Source organism: Tyto alba, unplaced genomic scaffold (genome assembly GCF_018691265.1).
Source record: "Tyto alba isolate M040663 unplaced genomic scaffold, T.alba_DEE_v4.0 Super-Scaffold_40, whole genome shotgun sequence".
Taxonomy (NCBI): domain Eukaryota; kingdom Metazoa; phylum Chordata; class Aves; order Strigiformes; family Tytonidae; genus Tyto; species Tyto alba.
In genome coordinates this window covers 1,590,419-1,618,014 of record NW_024881316.1, presented here as the reverse complement: position 1 = coordinate 1,618,014, position 27,596 = coordinate 1,590,419, and the positions used below count along the sequence as shown (strand labels likewise).

General features: G+C 38.9%; 1 protein-coding gene across 2 annotated transcripts in view; it reads right to left on the bottom strand.

Annotated features, from left to right (window-relative positions):
- PDSS2 (decaprenyl diphosphate synthase subunit 2) overlaps positions 1 to 27,596 on the bottom strand; it is a 125,444-nt gene that overhangs the window by 49,968 nt on the left and 47,880 nt on the right. Inside the window, exon 2 of one of the 2 annotated variants that reach the window (XM_033008464.2) lies at positions 25,556 to 25,687. The exons of the other annotated variant lie outside the window; for it this stretch is intronic. Within the exon in view, the coding sequence (XP_032864355.1) occupies positions 25,556 to 25,687 (132 nt within the window). The remainder of the gene's footprint in view (positions 1 to 25,555; positions 25,688 to 27,596) is intronic. 2 annotated transcript variants of the gene reach the window in all.

Genomic DNA, 27,596 nt, shown 5'->3' with positions numbered 1-27,596 from the left:
TAGATACACACAGGTTCCCCCCTTGTGAAATCTTCAGCACATTCACATCGTTTCTGTCTCAAGCAGTTCCCTTTACGTCATGGAGACTTCACATATGAGCTAACACGCAATGCATGCCCTCAGCTAGACAGATGATTAAAAGGCCTTGAAGTTCAAATTAAATTGCAACTTAGTACAAAGGCGTATTATGCTCCCTGTGCTTACTCAAGATTCACTGAGTAACCAAACTGCTCCATACCTTCACACAGATGTACACCTGCTGATACATGCTCAGGTTAGATTCTGCCTCAGTACCGACATGGTACTGAGTAAATGAATACTGTTTCCTCTGTATAGTGCAGATGTGTTGCAACTGCCCTGAAAAATATTAAATCTAAAGCAACCTTCTGCCCCAGATATGTCTGACCTGCGGAGAGCCCTGACAGCAACTGTTTCAGGCCAGTGATGCATGCCAATTAGCAAGAGAGAAAGTGCTAGTGGAGTCACACAGCCTGGGCAGGCAGGCAAAAGGTAGATGAGCTGGGGAGGGAGGATAAACAGAGGCTCCCAAACGTATTTGTCACACACAAGAAACCTAAGCTGTTTGAAAAGCTGCCTTTACAAATCACATTTTTTGCTCCATGCAGAGAAAAACAACCTGAAAACAAAACAGCTAGCCATTCTCCATGTAGACAACAAAATTGAAGGTTCATGCTGCTTTTCAAAGAGGCAAGGGAGAAACTCACACAACCTACAGCCGCAGTATCGTAAGCACGCTTGGCTTGGCTCTAACAAAGGGTTAATAAAATTTCAAGCTCGGAGAAAAAGACTAACAAGACATCCCGATGCTCCTGCTGTCATTGTCAGGGCAGCCCTTGGAGGAAATGTCCGTATCAATTCGGTTTATCAGATGGACAGCTGATCAACATTAAACAGACTTGCTCTGGGCAGATTGAGCCGAGCTACCTGTTATGAATAGCAATGAGAGCCCTCTGCTCCCTGCTGCCGAGCTCTGCCATCTCCGACTGCCGCAGATCCCAGGACATATGGGGATCCCTAGTGACGAGCACATAAAGCTGCAGCTAACTCAAGCCATGGCTCATTTCCCCCAGCTGAAAGCAGGCATTAATATCCTGAGGAGATCAGGGCCGCCTCTGTGACCCCCAACTACTGAAGCAAAACAACGACTGTCCTATTCCTTCATTTAATAAGCTTTTAATGAAGGAAATCAAAATCCCCTCTTTGACTTCAGCATCGCTCTTCATGAAAAGGTTACACAAATACATCAGTGTCATGCTTTCCAAATGCTTGGGATCTGGATGTTTTCATTTCTTTTTCTATAATCCGTTTGTTCTCCAAACGGTATTCATATTATTTGTGCTAACGAGAACCATATTAGACAGATAATCTGTGTCTAATTCTGATCTTATACACTGCTATTCCACCTTCTCTCCCTAGCAAACTAAAAATATAAGAACTAAAGCTATTGCAGAAATCCCAGGCAATAGATTTCTTAATGTTTTTTTGTGATAACCTCCATAATACCCAGACACAATAAGATGTCCACAGCGCTGCTACGGATACAGGAGGGTTCTTGACACGACTTTATAAAGGCCAGAATCCAACAAAAAAACCCCACTGTTACGAAGCTGCTATTGAATGGCTGAAGTAATTCTATATACAGCTTTCTCGATCTGAAATACAATTCAGTGATTAAATAATTTTGTATTTGAAAGCAGCTAATCCCAAAATACAAAAAATTAATGCTTATGCAATGCTGGATTTAGAAGAGCAACCTAAGACAGAGTGCAAAAGCAGAAACAACAGGGCAACAGGACAACGAACTCCTAGTGCTTCTACCTGTTCCCACTCCCGAGCCCATGTTCACTCAACAAAGAAGTGGTTGCCACAAGCATTGCTTACATAGCAAGCTCATACTGAGAAAGTAGTCAATATTTTTAAAACACCCAAAGTTCCTAAATGGAAGCAGGCTAAGCATTGGGAAAGCTTTTTCACCAACTGCTAACGTACTTCCATGGCCTTCACCTCTGAAGCAAGAACTCCCTGCAAACCATCACCAAATGCCCTAGAGGCTTCACTTACAGGCATCGTGTTTCCAGAAATGTTACTATTTTGAGACTCCACTCATGTCCTCTTCTCCTTTTCTTTCTCCCCTTCCAAAAATCAACTCACGTGCTGGAATAGTTGTTCCAAAAAGGATGGTATAGCGGCTTAGACAGTACCTGGGGGACCTTACTAAGAAGTTTTGATGGGTCACAGTCAAACGGGTAAAAGTTCTGCTGTTGGGTGCAATATTTAAGCGGAATTAATTGTGAAAAACAGCCTCCCCCCCTCCCCCTGTCCTCAACTAAGAGAACACCAGAATGGTTGAGGTTGGAAGGGGCCTCTGGCAGCCATCTAGTCCAACCCTGCTGCTCAAGCTGGGCCACCTAGAGACAGTCGCCCAGGACCACGTCCAGACAGCTTTTTAATATCTCCAAGGATGGAGACTCTACCACATCTGTTTCTGTAAAGAGGACAAGACAACAAGTTGGCTCATTACCCTCTCAAGTCAATTAATATCTCCCACTTCAGTGAATACTTTCTTCCCCTCTTCCAGTCTTTGATAAGATCCTCAGACTTGTTCTTGGCTCTCTTCTTTTTTTACCATACTCTTTACTTCATGAAAATCTTTATTCACAGATTCTTCCTGCCTGTGTTGTATAAAAGGGAGTGGCATGGAAGTCACTTCTTGTTTTTCTGCTCTTAACTTCTTGTCCCTGCACTTGTAGTACCAGTGTAACTAACTAAAATCTCTGCAAAATGCTTGCTATAAGGTATCCCTTAGATTATGAGCACTTCAAGCTGTGTATGTCATCCTGGAAAGTACAAAGGAAACTAACTTAACAAGTAATCAAAAAAACCCCTCTTCAGCAAGGTCTGTTGGAGCTATATTGACTCCAGGACTGTGACATACCAGCTTGCAAGAAAATACGAGCAAACTGCAAAATTAAGTTATATAGACAATTAGATCCTGCAAGAAATAAAACAAGTGCAATTTCTATTTTTCCTCTTTGTTCCCCTCCCCCAGTGAAGGCACACAGATCATTGACATGCTTTGGTGAACTTTGATAAACTGCTAAGCAAACTTCAAGAGATCTTTTATATCTGCCCTTATAATCTAATGCAGTAGCTGCAACATCCTGCTGCTGCGATAATAAAGTAAGAAATACAGGTTTTGTAGAAACCCCATGCTCATACAGGCACTACATCTATAGAGAAAAACAAAGAACTAAGGGAGGAGCTTTGTAAATATGCTTCTGTCTCAAAAAATTCATCTCACAATTTTGGTTTGCATTACGATTTCCTATTTGTATGACTTGGTGTCCACATCATCACAGTATCACTGTTACTAATGGTCTTATTACGAAGATGAACACCTCATGCAGAATTCAACACAAATTTTAAAAGCTACACAAAACTATAAAAATGGTAAGGGAGATTAGCAAGATATCGAAACAAAATTCTGTGGAAACAAGATAAATTTTGATAGTAAATTTCCTATGCAACCTTTTAAAATTAATTTTGCAGTGTTCCTTCCTTGCATCCTGAATACTCTCTTTGTTGTTTATGTTATCTTTAAAGACTTGCAGCTATGAAACATTAGCCAGTACAATCTCTAAGAATTCTTGTAAGTGACTTCAGTCCCTAATTTCAAGTCCTACTCTAAAAAGAAATAATAGCATTTTGCAAAACATATGATAAAATAGAAACATTAAATAGCACAATTGTATTGCTGTGAACAAAAGAGTACTTCAGCTTAAATACTCCTCTGCAACATTTGCGATGGAAAATCAAGCTTTCAGTAACTGCAAGAAAACTTTAGTCAGTTTACCTTTCGTTATCAGCTGTCAGAACTACCCTGGATCTCTCAAAGGATGATAGGTTATGCAAAGAGCCATTTATTAATTAAAAATGTTAATAGTAAGGACAGTATTTCATAGAAATGGACCAAAGACTTAAATTAGCCACTAAAATCCATATTCTAAAATTTTCAGCAACGGAAGCAACTACAACGAAGAAAGATAATGGAACTGACATATCTAAAATTCTTTAAGAACTCTAATCATTGAACCTTTGAATTAAAGCAACTAACAGTATATACCCAAGATGCAAACATTTTCTCTGTGATTGTCAATCCAATAGTTTCCCTTCAATACACAAAGGATTAATTTGAATTAAAAGCCTTATATTTGGGATTGAAAAAACAAAACAAAACAAACAAAAACCAAAAAACAAACCCATAAAAAAATACCAGCATTCATTCAATTTTAGTGACAATAATAATAATCTATACATACCTACGAATCTTAAAAATGAAACAGTTCATTAGTTGAAAATGATGTATGAAAAAGCATTAACTAAAGAATTAAAAGTAATAAACTTAAACACTGACACTGTATTTAAGCAGAACTTTGATTTTTTTTTTTTTGTGGCCAATGATCAGAAGGAAAAACTCTTGTAAAGACAAGAAAGTGCATGCACTAAATTCAAGTTGATCCTGTATGCTCTAGTCATTGTACTGCACCAAGATAACCCACTTGATTGCACAGCCAGAAAGGGCACTGCTTTTTACAGTTCTTTCTTCCATTCACCTGTCAAAGTCAGTGCCATGGTTAATAAAACCATGATTAAAGGAACAATACATAGTGAGTAACAAATAGCATCGTGGTGATGGAAAGTCTAATTCTCATCTGCTGTGTACAGTCTCTTTTACAAGAAATTAAGAGGACAGGGAGGAGGTGTTTAAACCAGTCAGCGTGTATGGCAGGTGCTGTTGTTTCATTAACAGGAAAAACGTTCAGGAGAAAGCAGCAAACTTAAGCACAGCACCAAATATTTATTGCACGACCGTGACTCATCTATCTGTTATCCAGCAGAAAATATCTACCCACTGTTATCCTTTGACAAGGTCAGAGACTAAGACTTCTGGGGTTCCTCCTACCTTGGTCGCTAAACTACTGTAGAGATATCTTCCACCTGAGGGATAAACGCAGTCGAAAGACATCAATTCTATGAAGTTTACAGAGTAGGTTGTTTAACTGCATTCCCATCAATCAATCTTTTAAACTGGCTACATATCTTACTTCTTTCATCTCCTTCCCTTTCTAACGTCACAAAATTTTGAAACCAAACTTTTACCTGTACCTCATGCATTTTTCCTTCTTTATCCTTTAAAAGCTCTCACATTTTAATTCTGTATCTCCCCCCCCCATTGAATATTGCTTAATTTCTTTTCCCTTCATTTTGCCTTCGTAAGCTCTTCCCTCAGTCCATTATAGAATTTGAAAATGTTTTCTGATTTTTGGGTGGCAGATGTTCACTTGAATTCAGCAAGCCCGTTTCCCTAAGCATTGTAGGCCACCACTGTGTCACTATTAACTGTGTAGCTAGGTGCCCTCAAGCCTTGGAGCCAACTGCCTGCACCAGACTTCAAGCAATCCACATTTCCATCATCATCTCCCAGCCAAATGGATCCCTAACTGGTGAACTTCAGAGTCTGAAGGCTCTCTGGCCTACTCCTACATTTGGCATTAGTGGCCAGCAAAGCAATAATGATCACAACCTACAGCATAGCACATTTGCTTGTGCTGGATGGCACCATCACAGCAATTCCCCTTTCAAACTGCACAGGCTAAAAGAAAAACACTCCCAGCCTGGAAGCCAAAGCATCAATTCTGGAAAGTAGGTGAGAGAATTTAGACAAAGATCTAGATAAAGTAGGTAGTGATAAGAATCACTACCTCAAGTTCAGTTGAAAATAAAAAATGTTTATCAGAGAAGCCAGCAGAAAAATACCACCAGAATCAGGAATTCAAACTGATGTTTTCCAGGACTTGGAGACAGACATGCAGGCTGGGACCGATAAAGAGGAAAACAGCAAGAGGAAGCCTGCACAGTATGTATGTAACAACCAGCGTGAGATCCAGAAAACCAGTGACAACCCAGCTTTTGAGCAGATACCCGGCAGTCAAGCTGGGCTGACAACGTAAGAATCCAGATGCACTCATTGTAAAGACAAACCTTGTCATGTTAGGACTTTAACAGTAGTGAGAAGGATGCAGAGGACATTCTGCAAGGGAGAGGTGTTAGAACATTTGCACTGCTCAGATGCGAGGCAGGGTGGCAAACCTAGCTATGGTTTTGAAGCCCCATAGACAAGGATATGAGACACACAGCTTTGCATTGTACTTCAGTTATTACAGATTTCATAAGCACGAGAAAGTGTTAAAAGGGAAAGGGAGACATCAAGTACTTTACCTTTTCTTAGAGACCCTTTCTACACAGCTAGAGAAAAATAGTGGCCCCTAGACCTGAGCCAGTACTTATGTAAGTATTGTTAAAAAGAAGTGGCTTTACAGTTTAGGTTTTACAGTGCCCCCCTTTTTTTTTTTTTTTTAAGGGAGGGTTGGCTAGCTTAACCTAACTAATCAAAGTAAAGGAAAACAAGAATATTTAGCTGAACATGTAAAGAAAAAATGAGTAAGATAACTGGAAAAAAATTTATTGGTTTACTTGAACAGTGATACTAAAAAAAATCAGTAATAAAAATTAGAGCTACTAATTTATAACCGTATTGTCAAATTTATTAAAATTTGACATTATTAAAATGACACACCATAATTCCCATTTTAAAATCACTGGTTATCCCTATGGGAAGATTCATATTTCCAAAATGAAGTAAAGATGTCAAATGCAATATTGTCTAATAAATAAAATCCAAGTTAAAATTCTAGTTGGTGTCTGCTATAGATTAACAGCTACGTAGACTGTATCAAGTACCACATCAAGTCATAGCAAGAACTAAAATGTTTACTTTAAAGACCTACTTCTCTCATTTTTTAAATAACGGTGCAGATATTATGTGAGAACACCAAATACTCTGAATAATGTATATTGGCAATATAACGTATTGTCACTGGCTTGAATTTCTAAAATGAAATTTCCCACCTCATGAAATGTTGCATTATATCAGAACTAAAGATTTAGGTACAAGTGAAAGTGATATCAGTACATTTGTTATATGAAAACAATATAATCAAAACCAGTATACAAACATTCCTTACATATATGACATACAATATTCCATTCCTTACATATATGACATATAATATTCAGAAGCATATAGTATTATATCAGTGATGTTTTCAACAATAAAGCAAGCTGAATCAGTTAGATAGGTTAAACAGAAAAATGTGAATATTTTGCTATATGAACAAAAAGCCACAATTTCCCAATTAAAAAGACTAATCTGATTAAAAACAAAACAAAAAGCGCAAAAAACGTGGCTTAGACAAAGCCAAACCAGCTATAATTCCCTCCCTCTCTAGTTCAAACAAACTGGAAAACTGATAGCAACAAGTGCAAATCGGAGAAACCAGGCAAGGAAGAAAATTGATAAAGGAACGAATGCAAAAATGCAGAGATGGACAGGGAGCTGAGGAAAGGCAATTTAAAAAGGATATACTAAAAAAAACTCTCAAAGCCAAGAAGAATTTCAAGAACTGCATTGATCCATTAGGTAAGATTGGGCAGAAACATAACAACGTAAGGGATTTTAGAAAGGCCGTTTTATTTTTAAGCAATATATTTACACAATGAGATACAAATATCTTTTAGCCCAGTAATGAATAATAATGCTCATGAACAGCAGCGGTGGTTAAGATTCTACCATTAGTAGGTCCAGAGAACTTGCACTCAGGAGAGAAGGCAACAGAAAAGGAATGACATAGCTGATGAACAGCAAAAAGAATGAATCATCCTCAATATAGAGTGAACTGAGCTGGTTCAATGTGCTTTACTCAAGTAGAAATATGCACTGCAAAAAAAGATCAATCAAAAGATCTCAGTTAGAATTACAGAGAGCAGACCATATACACAGATGACTAGGGACTCTTTCGGAAAGAAAACACACGAGGTTTGGAAAAGGGTGGAAGGAGGGTGAGGGAGCAGATCCATCCCAGATAATCAGCTAAGGTACAGGATACCACTGTGGTCAAAAAGGATAATAGGATCCACTGATGATTTAAGGGAAGAATATTAGCAAAAGTAGTGTTTCTGTCAACCCTGGGGTTTCTGGTGTCAGTAAAAATCATCACTGAGAAGCTTCATTCAGGAAGAATTTGGGAAAGCAGAAAAAAGTTGAGAAGAGTCAGACCAACAATCAGAGTAAAGAAAACAGACAAAGTGAGAAACTGAATTAATGTAAGAAGGTGGCTGATACTGGATCTGTAGGTTGACTTGGTCACAGCCATTTAAAGAAAGTTTAACAGAGAAACAAAGTCTACAGAGAACAAATTCAGAAGAAAATACTCAGATTATCAAGATCAAACCTAAGAAAATCCAGTGAATAACAAGGTGCAGCCACCTTCCATAATCTGTTATGAAGAGCAATGATGAACTCCCCAACAACAGCACAACTGAAGGGAACACCTGATAAAATCCCATTTAAGCACAAGTATTAAAGCTGATTAAAGCTGGGGAAATCCTACGGCCTGTTTTGTAGTGCAAGCCAATCTAACTAACAAATCGATGTCTCTTAGTTATTCATGTATTCACAAACTGTAAATCCAAGGGCAAGAAACTTTTCAGAAAATAGACAAAAGACAATTTAGATTTGGCAGCAGATAATGTTGGTCCCTGTATCTGAAAACTTACTATTGGCCTGAAGCCCTTTTTCTTTTAAGGAGGTATAGAAATGCTTTCAGCATTGGGATTTCCAAATGCATTTACTTCAGCTACCTTCTTCAGGAGAAACATCAAAGCCAGAGCCGCTTTGCCCATTACAGTTACCTCCCACCCCCGGTGCAGGAGCATCCAAAGCCACCAGCAGGCTGGGAACCCGTTCGATTACCACAGGTATATTAATTCTATCTCATGGCACACAGAGAATAAGCATTTCTAAATTAATTTTAAGCAAGTTCTGCAAGAGGAAACAACCCACATTCGGGATCCATGTCTGTCTTCACACGTTTAGGTATCCACACTGGTAATGCAATGCATTTGGCCCTGTACTAACCTGGGAATACATACAAGTATTCCCACAAAGAACAGAAATAAAACAGAGACCATCTACAAAATTATTTTATGTATATAAGGGTGTGTATTTTACTTAAATATACATATTTTCTTTAATTACAGTTTTCCATATAACCATTAGGGGGTTCTAGCCATGCAAGTCACATTTATTAAAGGCAGCATGTCAAATAAGAGTTGACAATTACAGGCTATATCAATACACATTATGCCAGATGGTAATGAGCCATACACAAAGGGCCAGCCATCCAAAATAATCACACCATTTTCCACAGAAATGTTGAAGAGGTTATGGTTTATTACACAGTGCTCATTAGATATACAGTGGCAGCATTAGCAATTTTTCCTTCATTTGTGTCTCATTTAAGACTCTGCCCCCACAAGCCCATTCAAATTAGTACACAAGGTTAAAATCATTATGGTCAGAGAGAAAAAAAAAAATGAAGCTGTAGTTTTATTTTACAGTAATGGTGGATCAAAGGTCCCTGGAATCTATTATTCTCTCAACTATTATCTAACACACAGTACTACGAAGAATGAAATTCACCGTCATCTGCCATGAAGAAAGCCTATTTTAAATGAGAATACTCTGTGTTACTTAATTAATAACGCTAACTGAAAACAACAGTTACGTTGTGACACAAAGTGACAAAAGTCATAAAACTAAAAGTTGAAACCGAACTTTCAGCCTTGGCTTTGAACCTTTCCATCTGCTTTTCAATTTGCCGCCTTAACAGCACGGAAATATTTTAAGTGTCCAAAAGGCAACTCATCCTTCACAGCAAGTTGGAAAAACAGTTGTCTCAACTAGAGTGCCATCTCTGAGGAAACACCTATACGATGACTTAAAGTACCTTTCTACCCAGCTGCATACGTTGACTTCCAGCTAGAAAATGACTGTTGGAGACATTTATTTTCCTGCCTTTTTGTGTTTATAGAAGGTATACGGGCAAAGAGGCAAATGTGAAAATTTGTCAGCACAAGCAAGGACATGTTTATCGCTTAAAGACATGACAATGTCCCCCACGCTCCAAATGACAGCCAGCATTTGGAAGTCAAAAAACTGAGAGTGAGAGGGAAGACTTGAGCACTGGACGTGCCACCTGACAACACAACTATAGAGAACCGGCTTTTCAGTCCAAGCTCCTCTTCCGAAGCATGCAGAGCAGCACTCGGAAATCTGGGTCTCGCATCAGGCAGCCACCCGGCTCACAAGGCCAGGGTATCCTTACACACCCCCTCCCTCGACCACTCCTGCTGAGCTATTCTGCCGTTACACAAAATGCTGAATTATTCATTCAGCCAGATGGCAAGAGGGTGAAAAAAGTCAAGTCAGTCTCCAGGAGATTACAGGAGAGAAAGGTAGGACACCTGGACTCCAGCTCCTACTCCACCAAGTTACTGGGAGGGGAAACAACATTACATACTCCAGCATTCCTGACCTAGGTGTCCTATATCCCTATGTAAAGAGGGTTTTTTGGAAAACTCAGGCAGAGGAGTAGTGGGGACTTGCATCTTTTCAAATACCTGAGGGAGCCAAACCTGGACTTCCTGCATCCTCAGGGAATGCTCAGTCCGTGGCTAAAGTACCCGGAGCGCTGTTAACAGCACCCCTCCAGTTTGGGAATGCCACCTAGATAAATTCCTAGTTAAACTAGCCAGCAAATCTTACCCATGTTTTGCAATTGTTTGCAGGATAAAAAGCATGTTTTATTTAATAGGATCTAAAAAAAAGTGCTTACAAATTAAAAATAATTCCATTAATTCCAGGCAATGCAAGTCTATGATAACTGAACAGGTATTCTGATAGCTACAGTAAACAGTTTTCTATCAATGACAATATTTTGCATCAAGTTCGTTCTACTACCTGCCATTTGCACAGTTCATTTCATTACTGTCAAAACTACAGAGCCCAACAAGGTGGCATTTTTGCAGGCAGACAGCAGCAAATATGAAACAAATATGAAACTTGTGTAATGTGAAACAAACACGAGCCCCTGATTCATTATAAAATCCAAAGGGCATCAGGCTAATTTAAAGGTCTAAGCAGAACACAGCAAGCATTATGCAGAAGTTTTATACAGTTATTTTCGCACTAAGTTTCTAGACAATTCAGAATAAGTTTAAATGCCATAATGTTAATTCAAAAAAGGAAGACCAGTGACCAATTTCAAGAAAGCTGATCACAAGCAAGCCCACCTCTGCACAACTACCAGCGGTCTAGAAACAAAAGAATCATCATCTCCTTAAAACAGCAGTACTACATTTTTAAACACTGAAGGTAAAAATAACACATTTGAACCTGATGGGGTAGAAGAAGAGCAAGCCAAAAGAAGAGTTTAAAATGGAGCCAGCATAAAGGTCTTCTTTTGAGTAAGGTATATTGATGAAAAAACCTCAAAAGATGGTGTATGAACTAAAGGATTAATTTGTGGATTGGATGACGGTGTTGTCACCAAAGCAGAAACCAAAAGGAACACAACAATGGAGAAAATCACATATTCTGTTATGAAAAAGACTAAGATTCCTTCCCTTATGATGGCAGCATGTGTCAGCCAGACTTCTTATGGAACAACTTGGCGCCACCCAGGATGCCCATCCACACAGGATTACCCAGATTTGCTCTATGAGCCCTCAACCAGTAGCCTCCAATTATCTCTCGTGCATCTATTCCACAACAAACTTCACATCACGGTTTAAAAATCGTTTTGACTATTCTGTGCTTTATTTAACCAAAATATTTAAATACTTGCACTAAAACCAATTGCAAGGATATGAAGGGAAATAAAAGGTCTCACTCACAGGTAAAGAAGAAACAGGCTACTAACAACTAATTTTATGACCATACTTTCTTTTACCTTATATTAGCTCTTTCTCAGTCCTCCAAGCCTTTGAAGCATGGCTATCATTTCATTTGCAATGACTATGGGACACAGTTTGAATCAACATAACAGAAATTCTCATTCCTGTGTACTGTCAACTATGCAGAGACCGCCAGCATGACTTATCACTCCTATTGTTTCTCTGAAATATCTCTGAAGACTTTGTCTATAATTGTATTCAATGTAGCTGAAAGTTAAAGTGCAGTAACCTTGACATTAAAGCTCTGCTACTAATGACACTTGAAATACACGGAACCTTTTTATGTAAGAGAAAGGAAGGTAACCTTTTTTATGCAGTGAAGAACGAACACCTGATAAATGAGCAGTCCTGCTAAGAGAATAGATTGTTCTTATGTCTAACTGCACAGGAAAAAGGCATTAAAAAATAAAATGTGAATCACCAGAATACAGCATACCGGATAGGGGTTTATTTTATATATATATCAAGATATATTTTTTAATCATGCTTATATAAAACACACTGTATATTCTGAAATACCAATAAATATCCAACTCACAGGGGAAGAAAAAAAAAAAATCAAAACATACACTGTTTGCACAAACACAAATACCTCACACTATCAAGAAAACCTGTCCTATTCTGAACAGCTGTAACTGCATTTATGTTAGTCAGCAATTAAAAGTATGGTTACCACACCTGCTCTTCTCTCCCCTCTTGAACTTTCAATGTTCAGAACTGGATAGGGACATTAATACTGTATATTAAAATGGTTTATTATAGGAATGTTTTTGTTTTGCACAAAGCAGAGGTACGCAGCAGATGGATATTGCCTGCCATGTACAAGGAATGAGACTAATAGCTAAAGGGAGATGGCAGACTTCTCGGAGACCTTGCCCCTTACACCAGGTGTGTTGACAGAATCGCCAGCAGGGAAAGGATAATAAACCTTTTGGAGCAAGGCAGCGACTGCTGCTTCTGGGACCATATCAGCACAGTAACAAGCATTTGGTGCTGTTGATGTCCGCAAAGTTTTATCATTATTATTAGTATATATTTTATGCAAATGGACTATCGTGTGATATTGAAAGAATGTGTCTTTGGATAAAAAAAAAACAACCTACCTACTGTTATACCACTGGCATAATTTCCATCTATTTCCACCTTATTAAGACAGTTCTATAAGGTATCTGAAAAGCTCATGCTTTCATTTTTTGGTCCTTTCATCCCAAAATGATTCAATCTATACATTTTAATAAGGGATAAAATGACATCAACCAATTCAAGCAACATTAACCCCAAGCGAGTGATTGTGGAGACAAAGCTATACGCTAACAAATCACTTTCAAGAACAAACTTAATTTCTGCAGAATTCCTACCTGAGTCCACAAAACAGGATCATTTGTTGAGTGCAGTCACTACTGTAGTTTTGCTAAAATTCAATTTGCTGGCTGGAACAGCACATGAATTTAGCTGAACTTTTTGTACTGTTTTGCATGGATATCAGATGTCAGAATGAAATTTCAGCAATAAAAGACTGAAGTAGGCTTTCCACAGAACAATGTTTTGGTGAAACATAATTATGAGAAAGAAATCAGAAATGAAGTTTTAGATACTGTATGCTATGTTTCTTCCTTTTCTGGAAAAAATTAGGTGCATAATTTATTTGGCTGCATCTTTCCACAAAAATTTACACAAATTTAGCCAAGTCTTTGAAAAAATTAAAACCTACCACTGCAAATACTTTAATGGACTTCAAGAGTTGGGCAATCAAGTTCCCAAAATCTCATGTACACTGAATATGCTCCATAATCACAATGTCAGTGCTGATCAGAAGTTTTCAATTGCTGCAAACCCTAGAAAAAAACATCACCTTTCTGATTTCTTTCAATTGCCTAAGCACCTTCTCAAACACAACACTGTTAGAATACCTCGTTGTATTCATATTCTTGAATTCCTTATCCCTAATTCTCTAACTCCTTATTCCTCTTCTCAAATCACTGATCACTGTCATCATACATATTTCTAGTAACTTTAACTCAGAATGCAACCATTATCTCCAAATCTGGACTTGCTAGTCTTGCAAGCCATCCACACCTAAACCCCTTTATTAAAGTAACAATTTAAAGTTACCTATTAAATCAATAGCCAAGGTGCAACGTAACGAGAACTAATATTCTCCATTCCAATCTACTGAAATACCATCTCAAGCCCATTGAAAATGTTTCTGCAAAGATGATCCATTTTTATTAATGAGTCATTTCCATCAGGTTAATTCTTGCTGTTGTTCCTTAGTAATTTCTCTTTCACTGCTGCATCAAATAAAAAAAACACTTAGCTTGTGAAGATGAAGATCTACCATATGAAAATGTCAGCATGCACTTCTATTTCACAATGTCTACTTAAAAAGAACTCAGTCCAAAATTTGTTTCTCCCAGTCCAGCTGTCACCCCCCAAAGAAAATTCCAGTTCTGAAATAAAGAATTTTTGATTTGACATTCTTTTCCGGAATGCAACTGTCTTGGGTTTGAGTGAGTGGTGCTTGGGTTTTTTTTGTTAGCAGGGGAGGGGGCTATATGGGTGGCCCCCTGTGAGAAGCTTCTCGAAGCTCCCCCGGCTCCACCTCTGCACCAAAACTGAGCCAATCGGCTGCACCCCTGCGATAATGTATTTATGAAGGGACCTGGGAGGAAGGGTCAGACCTGTGAGGAGGAGTTGCTGCAGCTGCGTGAACACCAAGGTCAGTGGAGGAACGGAGGAAGAAAGGAGGGGGGAGGTGTGCCGGAGCAGAGACCCCCCTGTATCCTGTGGGGAGACGGCAGGGCGGCCCCCCCCTGCCACCCATGGAGAGCTACGGTGGAGCAGACACTGATTTATGGCCCATGGGGGGCCCCACAAGAATAATTAAGGTGGCTGTGCCCAAAGGCAGCCACAACCCTAGGGGAGGGGAAGAAGCAGCCCCTGCTGCTGTAGGTCAGCACTGGGAGGACTGAAACATGCAGGGGCGTCCCACGCCTGAGCAGCCTGGTAAGGGCTGTATCCCATCAGAGGGACTCAAGTCAGAGAAAAGTTGTGGAGTTCTGTCTGCTGTGAGAGGGGGACCACACTGGAGCAGGGAGAACAAGTTCCAGAAGCTCCCCCCACAGCAGATGGCAGAAGTGGCAGCGCTGCCTGCACCCCCCATTCCCTGCCCCTGCGCCACTGGGGGAGGAGGTAGAGATATCGGGAGCAGAGCTGAGCCCGGGAAGAAGGGAGGGGTGGGGGGAAGGTGTTCTCAAGATGTAGTCTGTCACTCCCCTACTCTGTCTGTTAAGTGTTGTTTTTATTAGTGTCTGTAATAAATTTATGTTCTTTTTTTTGCCTTCCCCTAACGAGTCTGTCTTTTGCCCGTGACCATAATGGGTGATTTAACCCTCCCTGTCCTTATCTCAAATCCCAAGCCTTTATTTATTTTCTCCTTCTCAGCACTGGGGGGAAAGGGAGGAGCGAGCAGCTATGGGGTACTCAGTCACCCTCTGAGTTCAAACCACAAGAGGAACTTAGAACCCTTCCTCCCCACCTTCAAAAAGTAAACAAACTAACATAACAAGAATAAAACAAACCGCACACAAAAGGTTCTTAGGCAATCTTCTCTTGCCTCTCTTCCTGTTTTTCAAGACAATTTCTTCCTACCTTGAATAATCCTGGCTATAGCACTACAGTAAGCGGTAACTTCTCTCTCTTTCCTTGTATTTCCCTTATCTGACTGCTATCTCTGTATTCACACACCCATATTTATATTGGAATATATTACAAATAACCAAGCTTCTCTTTCTAGCAACACAACTCCCTGTGTACACCACTGGCAATAATATGCTGCTTTTTTTTTAAATTATTGTTTGCTTTAGAAGCATCTCAGAGCTGTCAAATTCCATACAAAAATCTACTGAAACCTAAAGGGCAGGTATCAGTGAAATTATAAGAAATACACATTCACTTAATGTATAATGTGATCAGGGTCCAGAACGTGCCATTATTACAAGTGGAAGAGAATGGCTGTTTTATAGTCATTATACAGTCTCATGAACTCTAAGCAAAAAAGAATACCTTCTGAGCCAGGAGGGCATTGTTCATTAGCCAGGCCCACTCTTATTTATACTCAACCCCAAAACAATCTATTACCACCACAGAAACAACATATTCCCCACACATATCCAAATATGCCAAAGATCAGTACATATTTTGATATACATATAATTGTGGAATATAATGAAGACCTCCTCAGCTCCACCCCAGCAGATAAAAAATTTTGTACTATCTTCAGTTACATTATATCAGAGTGTTGACTGAATCATATTTAGAAAGTAAATTAATTGGTACAGTAAGCCTTGTAATACTTCATATTGCTACCATTTTCCAAGTAATGAAGAAATTTGTATTGAAACTACATAACTGCATTGTAAAATTTATCAAGGGAGAAGTTATTAGGTTGTGCCTGGGAAGAGGACAGCTGGCACTTCATCAGATGGGAAAGCATGGGAGGTATTTCGGTACTGTAGGACAAATAAATTTCATACATACAGTTACTTAAGAACTTGCTGTGAAGCAACTGGTCATATTGACATCACAGTCCTGAGGGATACGCAGTCCCCAGAGCTGTTGTGTTCTTTCAACACAGCACTGAACTGCACTTCAGTGATGGATGAAAATTTCCCTTTACAAATACTGTTGGTTTTTTTTTTTTTTTCCTTAAAGCGAACGTGGAAGTTCAAGTAAAAATTTGTTGCAAGAGAAAGATTTGACAGCAAACCACCAAAGAACAGCTCTGGCAAAACGCTCTGGTGCACGGAGGTGCCATGGCCCAGGAATGTTGTGCTAGTTCTTGTTACCTATAGGTCATCCGGTCTTTCTTTGAGAAGTTCCCACTAGGCTGAAGGCAGGACTTTGTCGCTCCCACAGCTGCTCCTGACCCACTGCAGAATTTCACCAGTGCTGCTCTGGTTTTGTACGCTATGCTGCGCATCGTGGCAGTCCAGTACTCGGTTCACAAGCGGTGGGAGGAGGAAGCTCTGGGAAAAGGGTGGGCTGGATGGACAGACAGACAGCAGGCAGCGTTATGGTTTGTCCAAGGTAAGCCATTCCTACTGTGCTTTCTAGGGTGCTGAAAATTACTCCTCCTTTTTAAACAAACAAACAAAACGCCTTTGTAATGTACATACGGAGTTTACCTTACTCAGCTATCTAGAGCTAAACAGACTTATTGGTAACAAGATTTGAGTCCATATTTCTGCACAGTCTTTGATTAGTTTTAATGCATTGCCTTTTGATTTATTCTATAGTGTAAGGAGAGGACCTTTTCTTATTCAACACATAATTGCTGTATTTGCATATGGTGTGTATGCTGAAAACAATAAAAAGTAAATGATGAAAAGTACTGGCTGTAATGAATTAGTAATATTGTTAGATTTGTATTTGATTTTTATTGTTGTGGGTGGAAGATGATCAATAGAAGTATGTAATCACGTTGTATGTGCTTTTCATCTCCCGAGACTCATCTTTTAAATGAGATGAAGAATCTCACAGGATTTATCCTGGAGACCAAAAACTAAACAGAATAATTTAGAATAATCGCTTAGATTTCACTAAAAGCTAAGGGAAAGCTACCAAGGATTGAGAAACAAAATTATACATTTCTTAAAGATTATAAAAGATACCACTGCTCATATTTTGAAATACTTTTCCCATTATCTTTCAAACAAATAATTTTGTCAAGAGCATCCTACTTCTTAACGTACTTAGATATTGAATTATTTTAGGACCATGCATTTTCTCTAGCAGTTAATTAGCTAAGCTTTCAAAGTACACGCTAGTTGGGATACTGCACCTTCATTGAAAGCCAGCCTTCCCAGAAGATAGGAATAAGAACAGTAAGTCCCAAAGGAAATAATTTTTATGATAAAGACTCCTAATGTGCCCCAGTAAAGGTGAGGATTGATTGTTATGGCCTATTGTTACTATAATTAGAAGTCAAACACCAATTAGCAGTTCCATTAATAAGATTAATCTCTGTAATATCTGCAGCTGAGACCCAGGGCTTGCGTGCAATAAGCCAGTTTGAATTTAAAGTGCAACAGCTATTCTGCACTGAAACTCCCAGTCTAAATACTTACACCAGACAAAAGAAAAAAGCTCTGCCTTCTTTGAGTTCCTACGTACACTACCAGTTTTACTACAGCTTTCTCATTTCTTGTTTGGTATTTTGTTTAAACATGTTCTATTGTGATTTTTACATCTTTGATGAAGATAGATGCACTGCAGCATGAAGTCTCCCCAGTTGTGATTCAGAGCCACTCCCTCTGCACTGCTCCAGGTTAGGGTGAATCTAATTTAGTTTTCCATTACTAGTAAACTCAGACAAGTAGTAATGGAAAAAAAAAAAAACAACCAACCAACCAACCAAACAAACAAACAAACAAAAAAAAACCAAACAAACTTCATACATATATGGAAGTACTCTTTACGTGACAGGAGTCCATGATAAAGTTAGGCATCATTTATTTACTTCAAAACATGAAGGTAAGAAAGAGCCAATTCCAATCTCCTGAGTCAGTATGCTATACAGTTCAGAGTACAGAAACTGAATGAAGGGGAAGGCGTGAAGATGTGGTGAAAAGTCAAATATTCATGCTCTTTGCGTTTTTGTAGGTACCAAAAGCATCATTTGTATAATCATTCTTTGATTTTATTTCATCCGAGTTTTGTCACTGACAACAACCCTCAAACAGAATTTGTCCACAGATAAACATACACCACGCAAGGTAGAAAAAAAACTTTTGTAAAATTTAGTAGCAAACAGCTCAAGGCAACTTCTAAGTGTCACTTACACTGTAACAATACAATTAATCTCACCTTTACCAAAACTTACTCATGTTTGCCATGGCTTATTCGCCAAGAGACTTTGTAATGGATTTGCATTTCCCTTTCTTCCTTTTAAAGGGAGACTATCTGATTTCTTTGCATAGAACTATTAATTAATTGAATATAGATTTATGTGGCAACACATTTCAGTGGAAAGCATTGGAACAATTATTATTACAAACATCTTTAAACCTGTCTACAGTACAAAGACAAAACTTTACTGTACTGTACAGCAGGAAGGCAAAACTTTACTGCTGAGCTGAGCAAGTGAAGAACCAGCTTACACAGTAGAAGACCTCATTTGCCAGAGTAATATTTACCTTTTCCTAAATCAGAAGGTAGCCCTTTCCTATTGCAGTCATCTACTCCAAGTGGAGATGTGACAGTCTCCTGAGTGACGAACAGCATTATCATCTCTCAGCTGTTTGGTCACATTCACAAGGACAGGACAGAGGCTACTTGACAATAATCGGAGCCAAAGGTGCACAGGCTCCTCGTGAAGTATCTATGCTGTTTATCACTCAAAGTGGAACACTTTTTACATTTTTTCAATCTCCAGAGAAGACGTGCTCATACCTCATACGCCATTATGCTAAATACACAAAGAAAAGTACTGCCATTTCAGATCCCCCTCAACCATAAAATCCCAGTTCAACAGCAGTCCAGGACGCATGCAGAAGTCAACAAACTGATGCCCATTTGTGTAAATCTGTGTGCAAGTCTCAAAAGCATACTGTAACAAGTATATTACCTCTACGCTTTTGACTATGCTAGTCCACATTTACCTTTACAGACTGTCCAAGCTGTCCAAGGATCATCACTCACACAGCTTCCATTCGCTGGAGGCAGCCCGATTGCCTTTCATGCATACAGCAATTAAAGACTGCTCTAATGAGCACAGCATCACCCCTGTTACGCCTGCCATGGCGTAGGTTTCGGAGAAAGAACAGGTAGAGCTGCAGATGGTGAGCTATCAACCTGTGAGAAATGGAAGAGATTCCTAGTGTCCCCACTAATACACAGAAACTTTGGGTGGCATATCCCTCAGACAGACCAGATCTTTATGCTGGTGTTCTCATAGTAGGCCTTGACACAGCCCATGTTACTAATTCTGAAAATCTTGGGGTGGAAAGTTCTTTGGCTATTTCAGCTCTCAAATGACTTTAAGGGCACCTAACAGGCTAGATTATGCCAACATCAGTGTGGCCGCTTGTGAGCTACATATTCATGAATGCACACCCACCACAGAATTAAACACAGAGCATGAGGCTAAAGGTAAGGGGTAGAAAGTTCACTCATCTGTTTAAAACATTTTTATTATCACCTTGGGAAGAAGACTATGTTCTTTAAAGACCTGATCTTCGTGAAGAAAGCCAGATGAGTTTGGCCTCATCGCTGACTCTGCTTTGAGCAGGAGGTTGGTCTACAGACCTCCAGAGATCCCTTCCAACTTGAATTATCCTATGAACCTGGATGTATTATCAGCAGCATCTGGTTTACCCTGAAAGGAGGGTAACAGAAGATTGAACTTTCTCTGAAGATGACATAAAGCTCTTTGGAATCCAGAAGGAAATTAAGCTAAGGCAAAGGGACAAATTAAACTGTAAAGGGACAGAGCAGTATGTCCTCTGTCCTCAGGGTCCTTGGAATGACATCTACCCCTCCTGATGATTTTGCAACTGAAGAAACTTCCAGAGGAAAAACAACCAATGGATGAACGAACCCTCTGGTTAAGATCTGGTATTTCTTGGAGACCTTTAAGTTGCAAATCAATGTTCCTTTGAAGAAGGTGAGAACAAGATGACTGGCATAGCCACAATGACAGAAAGCATGTGAAATCAGACTGATGTGTTGTGTATGTGCACGCACACACCCAAGGCACTTAGTAAGAATTCCTACTGGAACCCGATGAGCAAAGGACCCATCACCATAACAGGGAGTCAGTGTCTGCTGGTAACTTCCACTTAAACTGGGCTTTTGTTGGAAGCAGCAGCAACGCTGGTTCCAAAATCATTACTCAAACACCAAGTAAAAGGACTGTATGTTCATGATTACTGTCACTACAGTATTACCACAACTATTCCAAGCAGCAGGAAAAATTCTGATTCAGAGTCAAGTTTATCCAGAGAATACTTGTAGGAAAGCATGTTCCTCTTGCAAGAGATGAATTTCTGGAGTTTTAAAGGTCAGCTGCATCATTCTCAGAGAGAAGAGGCAGAGACAGAGCCCAGTATTGATAGTGCCAATCCAGTAATTTGTTTGCTCCATTAACCAGGTATTAGTACAGATCTGACATAGTACTTTCTATTTTCCACTCTACATATAGATGCACGCTTGCTGATTTGGTAGAATAAAAAGGTCTGGTCTTTGCTTGTCAATATCTATAGGATCCACCAGTGTGAATGCATGAGCAGATCTGACTGAAAAAAGGATATTTTTTTTTTTTGTAAGCCTCTGACGAGCATCCAAGGAAATCTGCAAAACTGATTCAATGGATGTCAGTGCTAGCGGGTATTTCTGAAACTGGCACTAATGGCAAAAAAAAAAAAGGCAAAACACGAGAGAGAGAAGAAAATAACTTGCTGTATTAGAGCCAAGGATACCGAGGCCTGAAGAGATGGAGCGATGGCATAAGTTTGTTCCTTGGTGTCACTTGCATTTTAAGCTGCAATACAGAGTCTATGTCAGGAATTCATTACTCGGTATAAAGCCAAGGAGATTCCTCAGTCCCCAGCCAGTAGTGTCTGGCAGTGCCAGGCACGAACAGAAAAAGATACCCCTTTGGCTATTTACTGAGAGGACCCAAGCCAGTCTTAGTATCTTCAACTGTAAGAATCTAGCTCCAGCTATGGAGCACAAAGCTGTAAGTGTTCAGAAACCACATGATCTTGGAGCTTCAAATAAAAACCTCACTTCCAGCAGCAAAGTGAAAGAACAGCAAGCTCCATACTTGGCTATCCAAGTGAGTTTTGCTCTGAAAGAATGCAATAGAGAGGACTGTTAGACTCTAGTATAATCACCACTTAGGGAACGTGTCTCAAAGCTCTTCTGAAGCTTTTATGAAGCTCTAGGCTCCTCTGTCACATTTGAGGTGTTCTCTGATACTATTAACATGATAAATTATCATTAGTTAGATTCTGCCTAAACACAAACGCGAGTTTTGCCTTCTCTTCAGCACAGGAGTAGAAACGAGTTTCAAGGGAATAGGAGATGCACGCTTTGCTTGAGTACAGGCACTGTCATCAACCCTTACGTGACACTGCTTGCACACTCCGTAGTGAGCACTGCACTTCATCATTACATTTGCAACGCTTCTCTAGCCAAGGAAATATTTTGCTAAAGGCTAAGAGACCAGCAGAAAGTTTCAACTTTAGGAAATCTGTCCAGCAGCTGAAACAGAGCTGTTTATCACGCTGCTACTTCTCCTCTTCATCCTCTTTTGGGATCACTGGTGCTGAGCTGGAAGCAAAGCCAGGTTCTTTTCCCCGCCAATAGGAATAAAGTCAGGTTGCTGGCAGCATGATAGAGAGGTGGCTGTACAGAATAAACCATGCCAAGCAGCCTTTAGAACACTTTCCCCTTTATCTTCAGCATGGCTCATAAGGCAACCAGCAGTTACTATAATATCATTGCAGGCAATGACCCCCACGCCCCCAGCTTAATGTGGGCAGATCACGTCTCCTGCAAATTATGAAGTGCAAAAGCTGGAGGCAATGATGGCCAGAGGCAGCACCATATAGCTGAACTAGCCCTGTTCCTGTAACTACCTCAATTGCAATCCTTATTATTCTGGAAAAGATTGCTCTCTGGTAGCCGGCATCGGTTTTGTTCCATTGTGTACCAGTAAAAAACAGACGCCAGCTAAGTAGCTAACTAATCTATTTTTATACATTTAGGTCAATTGTCCCATGAATTGACATATGTAGAGAACAGGAGAATAGGATAAAAAAAAAAATATTTTTTTGCAATTCCAAATTCACCTCTCAGTGTCTTTCTGGTTTAATTAGTTATTGTACTGCTTATATTGTGATTCAAGAATATGAAACCGGGAGAAGAGGTTATGCAGAAAATGCCAGATTCGAGGATGAAAAAAATCCACCACGCTTTTTTGTGGTTTTCTACATTAAATAATTATCTCATTGTTACATCCTCCTGGTCACAGATTGTATCTTTAGTGTAGTACCAGATACAGTGGACTGATGTTGCCTGGCTATCTATCCACTGTGGGACCAAATATTGAAAGAGAGCACAAAAGCTGATTCCAACACAAACAGTGGGAAAAGAAAGACTGGGCTGGTGCAATTGCTGACAAGTACTGGAACAACTTAGCTTATGCTCAGATTTCAAGAATGCAATTAATTAATCACTACTAAGTACCCTAAAATCAAGTGAGCCATATCCCAGCTAATAGTCCACAATATAACGTTCACAGCACGTATCAGGCAATGAAGATGCTCATTACAGTGCCAGAAATAATATTTCCAGCAAAATATTACATATAAAGATGAAGTAATTATATGGCATGGCAACAAAAAGGGCTGTATAGTTTACAGCTGAGTTGAAAATCTGTAAAAATCTATTTCCAAAAAATACTTTCCAAAGCTGGAGACATATATGAACAATAGAGGATTAAGTGTATTTCTTCACTTCATATCACTGAGGGATACACTTTGCCTCTGATATGTATGTGTCTCATACACACCATATATAATTACACTGTAACCAAGATAGCAGACAAAAATGTACTAATGGAAAATGTTGTCCTTTTGTTTTCACTCAGGAGAAAGCAGTTGGTAAAACACTATTTGTAATACATAAAACAATCACAAAAGCCCTTTAAGATCACAATTTTACAAGCTGCCTGTCCTCTTAGCTTTATACAATGGAGCAATCAAAATCAGAAATCAGAAGACTCACATTTAAGAGTGTCTTTGGAAAAGTGCCTTAAACAAAGAAAGGAACCCGAAGTCAAAGTCAAAGCCCACAGTGACTTCAGCAGAGGACAAGACCTGGCCGCTATGGCACAAAATCACACAATGCACTGGCATTCTCCTCACATGTATCGGTTTGCTCGTATTTACGCCATGCTACAGGCGTAAAGTGTCATTGAAAATCCATTTAAATTAACAACTCCATAGTTATCACTTTTGCAGACAGTAATGAACCTTAAGTGAACCTGTGTGGGCGTATTCAAAGCTGCTTCATTTTTGGAGTACCTTTGTAACTCTGAACTAGATATTATAATGGCTATTGACTTGCTCAAACTTAGATTATTAGGCTAGATTTTCAGCTGGTTGAACTGGCATAGTTCCAATGATGTCCATTTACACCAAATGGCTCATTATTAATTCAAGGTCTTATTTGCTCCTTAATGAATACTTCCACTAGTCACCTTCCCCACGGCAGCTTTAAACACTCAAAAGTTACCTCCATGGTCAGAATCATCATACTCAAGAACTTAGTTATCAAAAAATAATGCCTTTTCTCTCCTTTTATAAGGCATACTTAAGGTAAACTTTTTTAATCATTTACAAAACAAACTAAAATACCTCCTGTGCCATAATTAACTAAATAGAATTATGCTTTCATAGAACATCATTTGCATATAAATATAAAAATTTTACAACCCTAAGGGGACATTAAGAACGAAACAAAACAAGAATGGAATTAAACCGCTAAAGGTACAACACAGCTCTCCATAACAAGCCTCTTTAATAGCCTTGTCTTTTTTCTTACTTACTGCTATTTCTGTCTGTACCATTCATATACATTCTCCTTCTCTGTTATTTTAAGACATCATATGTATTTTAACATCTTCATTTGTTTGGCCTTCTCAATTTCACAATGCTATCTTTGCACTTCTAAAACAAATCAGGATACAAACACGTCACTAAGTTTGTGCATCTTCATTTAATAAATCACAGTGGTCAGAAACACAATCAACTGAAAATATGACAACCTGTTCCCTCAATCAAACAACACACAATTTTTCAAAAGGATTTCAAAAATTCGAGTTTTACAATTTTTCAACCAGATCCCAGTTATTACTTCAGTGAAACAGTTAACTGTCAAATATACAGAGGAGAGCAACCACTGTTTTTGATTATGGTTGTTAACAGTATAAAGTAATTGAGTTTAAATACTTAACAAAAATATTTAGGAACTTGGTAAAGGTTAATTATCTCGGTGAGAGCCTGAGGAACCTTAATGGTAGGCTCAGTAATTCTGCTGTGACATGCAGAAGGTAAAAAACTTTATTCTACAATGCTGTTTCATCTTTCAAAGGGGCTATAGCAAAACATACGTGCTCAGTGAAACCAATTGGTATTCCACAAGACTGGCAAACTGATTCTGAAATTTCTAGTTAAGTAGGTGTACCTGAGTAACTGAAAATGAAAATATTCTATTAAAAAATATTTTCTAGCATCTTTACTTTTTGGATTCCAAGTACCTCTTAACACAAACTTTCAAATAACTATCTTGATCCACATGTTTTTGATTTGGTTGTGCTGAAAGCCACAATTAAGATACAAGCCTGGATATTATAAGAGCTATACAAAGAGTAGGAAATAGCTTTCACTGTGGAAAGTTTATAATAAACCCAAGGAACAAAGTTTTGTGATTAGGTAAGTACTGATTTTCCTTAACAGCTGAGCAGGCCACTTAAGATGCTTCGATACCACTGTGAAGTTGCCCATAGAATGTACCTTGGTGTATCTTGCTAGAGAAAGTTACTACGTACCTGGAATAAATTCCACTGACCATGTTGTGCTGGAAAGAGAGTTCTGCAGTGCTGGGTCCAGCAGCTTTGGAAATAAGCAATACGACCAAACCTCGCATCTGTAAATTATTTCGGCTATCATACACAAAACCCCTGCAAAAACGAAAGAAAAAAAAAAAAAAGCATGTTTTCACAATTCATTTTCACTGGTCATACCAAAGCGGAAAGAAAGACTCAGATCTCAGGCTGCCATAATTTCATCAAGTCTTTAATATTCACAGTTGCATGGAGATAAGCTGCAAGTATTAATCATGATCTTTTGTCATCCTTTACCTGACACAATGAAATACTAGTATTGCAGAGAAAAGTGAGTATTCAGGGTTAAATCTTGTTTATTTCCAAGGAGCAGTGTATGTCCTGCATCTCATGTCATGCCATGAAAGGAGTACTTCAGAATAATTCAGTGTGATCTACTGTAACAGAAACATAAGAGCTTTCAATTTGTTGTTTGAAGTACAAAAAAAGCCAAAAGAAGCCTTGTACTTCAAGAGAAGAAAGGGAAAGGAGGAAAGGTACAACCAAAATCTATAACCCCCTGAAAGAAAACTGTTTAGATCAGAGTGGTTATGACTAGACTGTGTAATACGTACAACACGTCTAAGTATATCAGGAATAGACTTTGCAGACACTGATGAAAGACATAAAAGTTAGAGATAAATGAAGTAGATATGAGCTGTTTTTTTTAAAAAAAAAATGTTTCAAATGCTGCACCTTGAAATTTGGGGTCAGAAGGAAACTGCCCCCAAAAACATATCTGTTGAATGCAATTCTAAATGACCACTTAGATATACCATGTCAGAAATTAACTTGTTTTAAAGCAATCTTAGCTTTCCTTTTTGACTGCAACATCTCCAATTGTATTTTTCCTGTCCTAGTCAAGCTGCTTTTTACTCCTTATGTTCACCAGTAAGGCTAAATAGCTAGAAGAATGGAAAATACATTCCAGATGTCATTAAATTACTAAACTAATTTCCAATAACTAAGAGCCCATATCTCCAATATCATTTAAATATTTGTTAAATAACTACATCACAGATAACTAAGCACTTCAACTCATTTTATTCCAGAGTATAATTTTAGCCCTAATCACTGAAGGAAATCAAAACAGAACAATCTTTAAAACATCTGAATGAAAATCTAAGATGTTGATCTTGGAAGTATGTGAACACAGTGGACGCAACCTAAAGTTTCACTTGGATTTTTTCCATTACATTTATACCACTTCACAACGCATTAATATCTTCAGTATGCTATTTTCCTTATACAGGCACATAGAAAAAAAAAAATTAAATAGCACCCTTCTGCGTGTAAGTTCCTGTGCTACTGCAAATCCTGAGTTGCTGAGTCTTTACAGCCTGTTCTACAGAGATGGGGAAATGGCCCAAACCACGTGCTCGAGGAAGAGAATGAGCAGGTCCATGCAGGTAGCTGATACCGGGCTTGATCTTCACACCTGCACTGATTCCAGGCTAATACCTCCCCTCTGGAGAAGCCCTGAGCTCACACTCAGTGCAGCTACATCCTATAAATGCCACTATTGATTAACGCAAGAGGAGGCCAGTATGGCTTTCTACCACAACTCACAAGATTTTTAGCTCTGTGGGGGTCTAGGAGCCAAACGAGGCCAAAGCTTTTTGCCTTTCTTATCTACCCATGTCCCATTTGCTTCACATGTAGACTGGCCCACCGAGGACAAGTTAAGGATGGGGTATGCCCCACACTCTCAATGATGTGGGCAGCTGTGGTGTTAAAAGAAGGTATCAATTTCTGCCAAATTTAAAAAAAAAAAAAAAAAAAAAAAAAAAAAAAAAAGAAAGGTGCAAGCGTGCACAGCTTCAGACAGTTATAGAGTTTGGTTCAACTAAATTGATGTTTTAAGAACCAAATGGATACCAAACATTTACAGTCAAAGCTGAAGTTCAGTCAAAAGCAAGTACTAGCCACCAATCCTAATCTGCAGTAATACAATCAAATGTTAGTCTCTCTTAACGGAGCAGTAAAA